At 38.1% G+C, this 11,877-nt stretch overlaps 1 protein-coding gene across 1 annotated transcript in view; it reads right to left on the reverse strand.

Annotated features, from left to right (window-relative positions):
• Positions 1-6,815, reverse strand: part of gdf11 (growth differentiation factor 11) — a 73,209-nt gene extending 66,394 nt beyond the window's left edge. The window contains exon 1 of the mRNA XM_016514029.1: positions 6,398-6,815. Coding sequence (XP_016369515.1) covers positions 6,398-6,815 — 418 coding nt within the window. The remainder of the gene's footprint in view (positions 1-6,397) is intronic.
• Positions 6,816-11,877: the final 5,062 nt, after the last annotated feature.

The raw sequence follows: 11,877 nt of genomic DNA on the forward strand, positions 1-11,877 counted from the left end.
ACCCCATCATCCCAGCCTATGCCTCCTCACTCCTTCTTTGTTCGGCCCCTATCCCAGGAGATCGGAGAGCTGAAGTGGGGGAGGACATGGGACAGAGGACTGGTGTGTGTTGGGAAAATGGGGGATACAGACTGCAAGTGACACCCTCATTCAGAATGCTCCTGGGGGACAGGGCCAGGCACAAGACTCCTATCACATTTTAGTCAGCGCAGCCCCCCATGCTAAACAAAAGCATGTCCCACATGCTCCCCATAATAATGAGGGTATTTAGCTAGTGTACTAAATGTGTACTAAAAGTGTCTATTGTATACGATAACCAAGCACAATAATAATATATACACAAAAGTGCAGATATGAGATTGCTTATGATCATTCTCATGCATGCATTTAGGGATACATTGGAGCCACCAGAATCAAGAAACAGTGATTAAGGTGCAATCTTACTGTTGCACAAAACTAGAAACTATACCATATTAATAAAAAAAATACCGGGAGAAAACGGGCTTATATCAAATGTACTAGAGAAGTATAAACAATTTCTTGACAGATGGCTGATCCATAGGCTGCAAAATCTATTCAAATCCTGCAGATTTTCACAAAAAAAAATGGTAAGAACATTGATAGTTTCCCTAAAGCTACTTAAAATGTTACTTTTAATAATACTTGTTTTAAAGATTTACCGTTACCTACCATACTGTCTTTTAACTTTTGGGTAAAGCTTAACCAAGTCTAGTCAATTTTAGTCTGTACAGTGCTTTTCACTATGACCATTACTATGTTGCAAATATGTTGCCATACAAAGATTCTGAAGTATTTAAAGTATTAGAATAATACTTTAGAATTAAACTTGACATAAAAACCCCCTTTAAAATAGGCACACACACACACCTTTTTTTTCAGTTCCCCTTTGGCTTACAGATCATTGTTGTGGCCTAATTTTAAATGGCAATCTGTCCAAATAAATAATTCATGAAATGAATTAATTTATATTCATGTTTGCTGACATTATTTTTCATTTTGGCACTGAAAATGAGATGACTGACAATGAAAAAGGGGGCATCTTCTGACCTCTGTGCTCCTCATTTTCTCTCTGTATATCCCATATGTGATGGTGCATATTTTGTTGATATTACTCAACAGATATGTTCAGCATTGTTGAATTACCCAAGCCACCCCCCACTTTTTTGTAATAATAGCTGTTATCATGTGGTTCTTCATAAACTGGACATATTAAATTGAATGATATGTCTTTAACTTAGCTTCCAAATTAATCCTGGGTATTCATGTTTTGAGGATGTATATTTGTAAATCTGTTTATATACCTCTTTATTATATATATATATATATATATATATATATATATATATTTACATATATCTATGCATGTCTGTGTCACTAACTGGATGAACAGAGCACATGGCATCTTTATATAATGCCTTGTCTTCTCTCTTCTTCAATTCTATTAATGCATTTTCATCACAGGGTGACATTTAGATTTTTCACTCAAAAAAAATGAAATGAAATTTTGAAATGAAATACAAGTTTCTGTGACTGTGGAAAGTGCATTATTTAATGAGGCAAGCTTGTTCAGTTTATGATTGGTTGTTTGTTGCTAAACAACTGGCCGTTACATTCTAACGCATCATTCAAACTGTAAAGCTCTAGCACCACAATAGAGAGCAACAGTGCCCATCCTCTTTTTCTATTTTTCCAATTCATTTTTCCCATAAGGTTTTTAAAAACGTCTTTGTTTAAGAGTTACACGCCATGAACCAAATCAATCAGAGATGATTGACAACATTACAAACTTTGATTTGGAACAAAAAAGTATTTAAATGAGGAAATGTAATGAGGGAAATAACTACAATTTCATGAAACATTGCGAAATACATACTATACACTGAAAACAAGAAAAATATTAAACTATTGATTTAAAGATTGAAACAATATATTTTGTGTTTATTACAAAATATACATATTATGCATATAGAAATATTTAAGAGTCTAGGGAATGTTTGGGAGCCTAGGGAAACTGACTCTACGTAATTTGCAATGCTTAATGGGAGTGAGGGTGTGAAACGTTGCTTTACTGCAGCATTATGTGTACTTAATATTATTATTAATAATATTATATTATATTATATCTTAATATTATATGTGTTCCTGTGGCTCAGTGGTAGAGCATTGCGTTAGCAGCGTAAAAGGTTGTGGGTTCAATTCCCAGGGAACACACATACTGGTAAAAAAAAATGAATAGCCTGAATGCACTGTAAGTCGCTTTGGATAAAAACGTCTGCTAAATGCATAAATTATTTAATTGTTATTTATTTATTAATATATTCCTGAGTAATCTGGGCTCATAATGGCTGATAAGGGTAAGGTACCTGTTTTTTTGCACTTGATTACATTACTATTTTGTATTAATTGGCCTAATGACTTAATTCATCCATGTTTGTAGTCAGTAGTTTTACTCTGTTCAATCTTTTCATTCTAACAGTTTCTTCCCCTTGTCAATCACTGGTCTACCTGGAGTAGTCACTCACTCTATCAGTGAGAGGTAACATGTTTTGCTTTATAAACCATGATCTTGATCCAAGATCTTGGTTTCTTTAAAAAAAAAAAAGACTGAGTGACAGACACAGTGTGGGAAAATTCCAAAGTAGATTTCAGATACAGCTTCATTTTTTTAATTTAATATTATCTGCATATTTATACACTTTCCTGCAAAGTCTTGCAATTCATGGATACTCTTTGGTGGACTATGATTGCTGGCTGCAAATTACCAGGCAAACATGTTCTTCTCCTCAACAATCCCAAAGAAACAGAAATGTATAATGAAATATACAGCAAAAGCATTTCTTCAAATGTCAGCATAATAAAACCTCAGTTTCATCATCATGAAATTATTGACCGTGTTCATGCGCAACATGTTCTGTGTGCAACATTTATATATTGCCACTGAATGTAGTTTGACTGAGGTAAAGGATAGATACAGTAAGAGACTGAACTGAGATTATACTCATAACAGTACACATATAACTCCAGAGAGATCCTTACAAAGCAGTCATTAAATATTTTCAGGTTAAAGTTTTCACTTATATTTACATGTTTGAGATAAAGAGTTATATTTACATGTTTGAGATGCAATTTTATTTGTTACATGTTGATGACTTCAGTAGGCCTACCTGCTTATCTGGGTCTGGAATTGCTCCAGAATGGGAGGAGAAGCATTGAACCGTGGGAAGAGGAAAGAGAACGAGAGAAAGAAAGAGAGGCATTCTTGAGAGAGCAGTGAAATTGTACCCAGGGTATAGTGGACTTCAGTTCCATTGAAAGTTTATTAACCAAAAAATGGACTACATGAAGTGTTATTTCTACAACACTTCTGTTCTTTAATTACTTCACTTTTTATTTCATGGTGACAAAACATGTTGAGTTTGCTTTCCTCCTTTATTTTATTCCTCTTTCACTCTCTCAGATGAACAGGAAAGAATGAGAGTAGTCTAAGACACAGGTGTTCACACAGTGAATTAATACTAAAAAACTTCCCACACACACTTCCCATTGATCAGTGGATGGTTGGACAACCGTCTTGTCTTTTTAGCATTCTCTCTTCTAATGTTTATGGTTCCTGCACCTTCAGGAAATTACCCTTTTATAGGGTCAACACAATAAAAGACCTTTGGTTTTTTTTCTAGTTGGGAGTGGTTAGTGGGTTGGTGTTTGTGAATGTGTGTATATGTGTGTATGTGACTTTTTGTGAGAGAGAGAAAGAGACATTTTAGGTGGGGGAGGCAGTGCTTGTAGTGTTGTTTAATCTCCTACCCGTCCTGTTTGACATTTTAGGTGGGGGTAGTAGTGTTTAATCTACTAGCTATCTTTTGCGGCCAAAGAAAAAGACCTGAAGAGGTTAATTGGCTCCTCATCCAATATATGGATGCACATTGCTGTGAACTCTCTGACCCTTCTTGTCAATAGGAGGCATTTTCCTCTCTGACTTGATGAATGTGTGTTTCTATGGGAGTGCACTGCAGAGTACAATTTTTGGGGAACAAAAAGAGAAGTTATGGCAAATTATATATCTCAGATAATTCAACCTCTCATAACAATGAGAGCCCTACATTTTTTATTTCTACTGTCTTCTCCTAGCATTTAGCACAGTTTGGTGGTTAAGTTAAACAAGTCAGTAGGGAGGTGGGTCATTGTGTGGGAGGGAGGTGAGGGTGTAAGCTGACAAATTACTGACAAAAAACAAAAAACACAGGCTGTTATGAAAGCTCATTGACAAGGGAGGAAGGTCTGGTCTAAATATATAGACTGGTGACAAATGAGTTCTAATGGTTGATTTTCTACTCTAGCCTGTACACATACACAGCCAAATTCAGAACAGAGGCAGAATAAAACATACCAGTGCAACATCTAAACATAATATCCACCTTTAAATCTAACACCCAAAATATAAGCTGGTAATAGTGGGAAAATACTTCAAGACACTTTCCATTCCATTGTCATTCCGTGCTAGAGCAGCAATGTGTTAAGTAATGTATTTTACGATATTGTGTACATTTGATCTTTATTTGGGCTATTTTATTAGTCAGCTACTAGTAATGTGCATAATGTACATAAAGGGGTATAAGGAGAGAAATACTTTTTTTTGGTGAAAAGGAGAGTTTTGTTTTTGTGGGATTACATTTAATGTCACAAGCATTTGCTTTTATTAGCCAGAACTGACTGCTTGTGTGATAAAGAACGAGAATGGGAGATGATCATGGATGCAGTGATGGGAGAAGGAAGCTGAAGAAACAAGGATTACTGAAAATAATAACAATTTTTTAAAAAGTAAAAGTAAAGATAAAATAAATGAAAACTGCAAAGAAACAACATTGTAAAAATCTTGGAACAATAGAGTAATGGTTTAATTTTTATTGTAATAAATTTAACCTTTAAAATGGATATTATATATAACGTAAAACAAATATTTTTCATTGGCATTTTTAATTGATACAAGTTCATTATTTTAAGTGATTAAAATAATTGAAAGACATTTTAGAAATTCTTCTCCTTTTATGTCATGTTGAAAGGAATTTAAAAGACTATCTAGTAGTTCCAATTGAGTTTTCTTGAATTCATCAGTAGCTTAAATAGAATAGAATAAAATGAGAGCCCACTGAATAAACTCAAACGAGTATTTGAAAAGGGATGTATCACAAAAAGAACATAAATGTGACTAATTACATGAAACTTCTCTACCATCTTGAAATGTTTTAAAGTTAAATTTCAAATAAATAAATAAATAAATAGTTGCTGTTTAATACATGAGTAAATGCACTCGTTGAACCGTGATGGTCAAAATGACTTATAATTCATTTTTTCATGCTGTTCTCATACTGCACTGCTACAACAACAATCTACAACAACAAAAAAGCTATTTTTAAAAGCAATCCATGAGCTTTGCAGCCGTTAAATGATCATTTATGTGATTCGTCCCTTGAATGTAAAGCGCGTTCATTATGCCAGCGGGAACGTGGGCTGTGTGACAATCAACGCAGAGGTTAGTTAGGGGAACACAAACCTATCTTTGTTCACTCTGGTAAGGAAAAAAAACGGATTATTTGCTCGGCTTTTCATCTGCCTTGTGCGGAATACATTATGTGTGTAAATGTTGTTGAACCCCGGCTATTCTCAGCGAAAAGGTCACACACTCCCCTCGACCCAAACTCCTCCATGGGCTTTGTATCCACACTCAAGTGAAAAAACGTCCTATGCCTATAAACTTCACATTTAAAGGCAAGTGCAGTCGTAAGGCACTGCTGCTGTGGGGAAACAATAGTGTTTTTGGACACTTTTTCTAGCAGAGACTAACGGCAACAGAGCCTGCTTGTGCAAGACGGTTCTTTGGCAACTGCTTTAATGCTCATCATTTATAATATCACTCTCTATTAATCATCTGAAATACTGCTCGTTTTTTTTTTTTACATAATATAATGTATGTATTATATGTATGTAAGTATATCTTATTAATTTATTACACGTAAACGGGTATGGGCGCAACCAAGTGAAGGCAGCTTTTAAATTCTAAATGGTTAGTGATAGCTCATACGTTTTTTATTGTAGGCTAATAAATATGTGTGTGTGTGTGTGTGTGTGTGCGTGCGTGCGTGCGTGCGTGTGTGTGGGTGTGTGTGTGTGTGTGTGTGTGTACCTACTTAACCATATTTTGGGGATCACTATACCAAATCTAGTAATAGGCCTACATAAACGGTCATTTGCCACTAAACATTTAATAGATGTGTAACTGCTTTTAGAGGGTGCAAGGAACATCTAAAGTGTTTTAGACCATTAGCTTAAGCATAACTTATTAAACAACTAAACAAATGTGAAAAGGTTTGTAACTCACGCTCTGAGGCCATGGTGATGACGGACTCGGTAGTGGCGTGATACTCATCGGCGTCCATGAAATCTTCTAGGGAGGATGCGTCCCCCTGGAAGTCGTGATGGTCCAGAAGCTGCTGCAGCGGAGGTGCTTTGGGAAGAAGCTGATTAACCACCTCTCTGCTGATGTTAGGCGCTTGTTTTAAGCGCAGTTTGCTAAGGATTTGTGATTTGATTGTTTCCAGCCGTAAGACTTTACTCTGTTCTCTCCAAACGCACGCGGAACACTCAGGAGAGTCCACATCCTCCAGATCAAAGAGAGAGACTCCAGCATCCGAGGACATCTCACTCAGTGGAGCCTGAAAGAGGTCCGGCTCATCGCTCCCGGACAGTCCCAAAGAAATAAGAACCGTTAAGCACAATAAAAAGTTAAACCTTGTCATGATGTTAAATGGTCAGTACCAAAGGTTTTCCTCTTGGCTTTGCAAGATACCGTGGTTCTTATCTTGATAATATTTATTCGAGCAACGAATTATCTAAAAAAAAAAAATTTAAGACGTTTTAGCAGAATATATATTCCATTTTAAACGGACAAAGCGACGGGAATAATCGAATTATTTTAAAGTACGTGCACCACAAAATGTAAATTTAGCTATAGAGGACGTAACTTTTCATTGCAGATTGTATAGTTTATAGGCTGCTTTAGCTCTAATGTAATCAATAGTAACCTAATGCAAAGAGCGCTATTTGCCGGTTAGATTCTTGTTTTCAGTAGATATAGGCATCACTTTCTCTGAAATTACTATGTAAATAAATATCTAAGCATTTCTTTAGTAAGTTGCCTTTTTTTAATTGGTCATAAATACGATCACCTACTTTTACAAGGATTTTTCCTATGCTCACCTAAATACGAGAGAGCATACGAATATCAAGCTTCAAATTGGAAACAGTGAGAACTAATCGGCTTTTGGACAAATCATCGTTTGATTTGGGAACATAGACGTTTGCCGAAGGCTTTAGACTAAGCAGAATCCTCTGCCCGCTGGTCACTTGCGTTGGCTTTGCAGCTAGCAGGACTCAAGCAAGCAGATACCCCTTTTCACCGCCCGCGTTTTGACAACAAATAACTTTGGGTAAACGCACAGAACTTGACTATTATTCAAGAGCTAAATAGACAGCCATGCATTAGCGCGACTATCCGCTTATTAAGTATGTCACGCGTACTGGGTCCAAACGCTCTATCACACGCCAGAAGCAAACAACAGTGCTAATAATTTTTCTACATATATATATATATTCCCCTTACTGTTTTACATTAATGTAGTCTCTAGAATAACTCTTCTTCTGAGCTAGGGGTTTCCTCTTAAAGCTCTAATAAATTACTATCCGTACTGATCCTGTTTTTCTTTAGTTGCATTACATTTTTGTCATTTTGCACCTGCATTAAGGAGTACTAAATGAATCATTTTATGGTTTATCTTTGTGCGCCCTCTGGAGGGGAAACCCCAGAATTGGAGCGTTGCTTTACTTTCTGTGCAAAGTATAATTTGTTTAAACTGCTTAATATGTCTCTGCAGTTCTTCCCACGGCTGTGCAGAGCACTGATGTCTGAGAGCGTCTAAAAAGCAATCTTTATTACATTGTCCTTATTCATTTATTACACGTAAACGGGCATGGGCGCAACCAAGTGAAGGCAGCTTTTCAATTCTAAATGGTTAGTGTTAGCTCTTACGTTTTTTATTGTAGGCTAGCCTAATAAATATATATATATATGTGTGTGTGTATGTGTGTGTGTGTACCTACTTAACCATATTTTGGGGACAAATTTGTACCCAAAAGTGAGCTAAACCTGACAAAATCTCCAAAAACCTCCCTTTGTGGACGTCCTCATTTGTAAAACTGGTATAAAAATAAACAACGGTTTTTTTTTCAATTGTAAAAATGCAGAAAGTTTCCTGTGAGGGGTAGGTTTAGGTGTAGGGTTGGTGTGGAGCTATAGAAAATACAGTTTGTACAGTATAAAAACCATTACGCCTATGGAATGTCCCCATTTAGATAGCTAAGTAAACGTGTGTGTGTGTAATAAATATCTAAGCATTTCTTTAGTAAGTTGCCTTTTTTTAATTGGTCATAAATACGATCACCTACTTTTTTTTCCTATGCTCACCTAAATATGACAGAGCATACGAATATCAAGCTTTAAATTGGAAACAGTGAGAACTAATCGGCTTTTGGACAAATCATCGTTTGATTTGGGAACATAGACGTTTGCCGAAGGCTTTAAGACCAAGCAGAATCCTCTGCCTGCTGGTCACTTGCGTTGGCTTTGCAGCTAGCAGGACTCAAGCAAGCAGATACCCCTTTTCACCGCCCGCGTTTTGACAACAAATAACTTTGGGTAAACGCACAGAACTTGATTATTTTTCAAGAGCTAAATAGCCTGCTATGCATTAGCGCGACTATCCGCCTGTTATGTCACGCGTACTGGGTCCAAACGTTCTATCACACGCCAGAAGCAAACAACAGTGCTAATACTTTTTTTACATATTTTTTTTCCTCTTACTGTTTTACATTAATGTAGTCTCTAGAATAACTCTTCTTCTGAGCTCGGGGTTTCCTCTTAAAACTCGGAAAATTACTATCCGTACTCCTGTTTTTCTTTAGTTGCATTACATTTTTGTTATTTTGCACCTGCGTTAAAGGAGTACTAAATTAATAATTTTATGGTTAATCTTTGTGCGCCCTCTGGAGGGGAAAACCCAGAATTGGAGCGTTACTTTACTTTCTGTGCAAAGCATAATTTGTTTAAACTGCTTAATAAGACATGTCTCTGCAGTTCTTCCCACGGCTGTGCAGAGCACTGATGTCTGAGAGCGTCTAAAGAGCAATCTTTATTAAACTAAAGAAATCTTTATTGAACCGAGAAATTTAAATCATGCAGATCTGGTGTCAGGAGCAGTATCCACACCCAGTGAAAACCATTTTATGTTTTGTCTACCTGTTTTGTGGATCAAAAGGACAAAGCTTGGCTTGGGTGAGGGCCCGACTGTATGCTGTCAATGGGGAGAGCAGTATCCTGTATAGAATATACTGTATACTGTCAATGGGAACAGTAGAATCCTATATAGAATATACAGAGGAGCTTGATTTTGTATACTGCCAAGAATAGCTTATACGCTAGACTCACCAACCAACCAAGCATCCCTCCTACAAATTTTGAAACTAATGAAATATACATTTTGAAATAATTTTGTAGACATACAAAGCTTTATCGCTCCCTCCCAGGCTGTAAACTAATTTATAGCATGCTGTAACTTGGGGTCTAGTATAAATAAATCTAAACCTGGTCAAACACCTATGGATTGAATTGCATTCTGTTTTATTTCGGAAAAGAATAAATAGCACAATATTAACTGTATGTGTTTAAAGGTATAGCTCTGTTGTTACTGTCACGCCCATGGACTGTTTTGTGTTTGTTTTCCTCCCCCACATGCTCCATGTTCTCCCTGTGACCTAGTTTCTCCCTCGTATTAATTGTATTCATCGATTCCAGGTGTTTCTTGTTAATTTCCTCGTTTAGTTCCTAGCATTTAAGCCCGGTGTTTTCCTCTGTCCTGGGTCTAGTGTTATACATCTATTCCACTGCTAAATGTGTGTATCTCTTGTTAATTAAAGATTGTTCTTTGTAAATGCCCCCAGGTCTCCTCGCTCCTTCGCTCCACGCTCCAACACAGCAGCAGCACCGTGACAGAACACTAGACCGACAAACAGTAAGCAGCGCCCCTTCTCCCTGTGTTTTTGTTTTCATTTTTTGAAAGTGTTTTGTTTTCTGTTTTCCCCCTGCGATCATGGAAACCTCCACAAAACTCGCCACCTTTGCCCGTAGGGATCTCCTCTTCGTAGAATTCGCCCAGGAATTCTGCAGGCTTGTGGCTATTACAGCTTTGGATGAATTCAAATTCAGCAACGCTGAATTCGCTGTTCTGGATCGGGGCCAACTACCATCGCCCCGTGAACCTCCCAGACACCATTGGGCTGAGCTGGAGGGAAGGTATCCTCCGGTGTCTGGAGAGTGTCCGGCCCTGATTCAGAACCAGCCCGCCGTCAAGCCCGCCAGCCTTTCTGTGCAAAAGGCGATTGAGAGAATTAGGAGCACTGTAGCAACGACTAGAATGGGGACTTTTATTATGAAAGTACGACGCACATGGGAGATCGGAAGTGAAGCAACTCAGCACGGAGCGGGAGCGATCGCATATTGCATCAGCTGCAGCAGATATCAGTTCGTCAGTGGCACGGGTACTGGGGAAGAGAAATAGCATTGATTACAGCCACAGGATCGAGTGTATATTGTGCTTTGTGCGTCTTATAAGAGTGAGTAAGGTTTATACTATCACGTTTACTGATTTATGCTCATTGTTATATAGTATGACGCAGTTATCGGCTGTGTAATGTTACGTGACAGTACTTATTCATCTGTGCTCAAGCTTATGTCGCTCTACAGCAGTGTTTCTCAACCCTGGTCCTGAGCGCCCCCCAACACTGCACATTTTGTATGTCTCCCTTATCTGACACCCATTTCAGGTCCTGGAGTTTCTTTTAATGAGCTAATGAGTTGAATCAGGTGTGTTTGATTAGGGACAAGTTCATCACTTCCTTCTCTGTCAGGTTCTGACCGACACACCTGGTACACTGCTATTCCCTTCAAAACCAAGCCCTTATTATCTTTCAAGGTAGCCTTCGCTACACTAGTCCACGTTCAGCTAAGTAGCACATATTCAAATATCAAATAAAACAAACCAATAAAAACTTTTCATTCATGGGGATGAACACATTAAGCCCAGAGAGGGCTCCTGTTCCCAAGTCAAGCCCAGAGAGGGCTCCTGTTCCCGAATTAAGCCCAGAGAGGGCGCTTATTCCAGAGTTAAGCCCAGAGAGGGCTCCTGTTCCCACTTCCAGCCCAGAGTGGGCTCCTGTTCCCGAGTTAAGCCCAGAGAGGGCTCCTGTTCCCACGTCCAGCCCAGAGAGGGCTTCTGTTCCCACGACAGGCCCACGGAGAGCCTCAGAACCCAACATTTTTTAGGGGGGGGGGCTATAGGGATCTTCAGCGTAAAACGCCAACTATGTGCACTTACTAACCAAACATAAATACAAATATTAGCTCCTGCTCCCAACCTAGTGTTTTTACACAAGTTCAAATCCTAAATGTTGCTTTGTGTAAGTCACGTTACATACTAACCTTGTCTCAACACTATGAGTCAGAGATAAATCCAGCAATCTGCTCTTGAGGAGAGTGGGAATCAAATCACAGCACAGTCGGACAAATACAACATTTAGAGCAAACGGAAATTGGAATTGGAAATAACTCGATACAAACTATTAACTCATAATTGTAACAAAACTCAAAGGGTAGACAGCACGACAACCAAACGAGCGGGGGAAAAGGGAAAAAAAACATGCGCTTTCGTCTTGCATCATTTCCGAGTCCTTATAGTAGGCCGAGGGTGT

Source organism: Sinocyclocheilus rhinocerous, unplaced genomic scaffold (assembly GCF_001515625.1).
Source record: "Sinocyclocheilus rhinocerous isolate Xijiao unplaced genomic scaffold, SAMN03320098_v1.1 scaffold3433, whole genome shotgun sequence".
NCBI lineage: Eukaryota > Metazoa > Chordata > Actinopteri > Cypriniformes > Cyprinidae > Sinocyclocheilus > Sinocyclocheilus rhinocerous.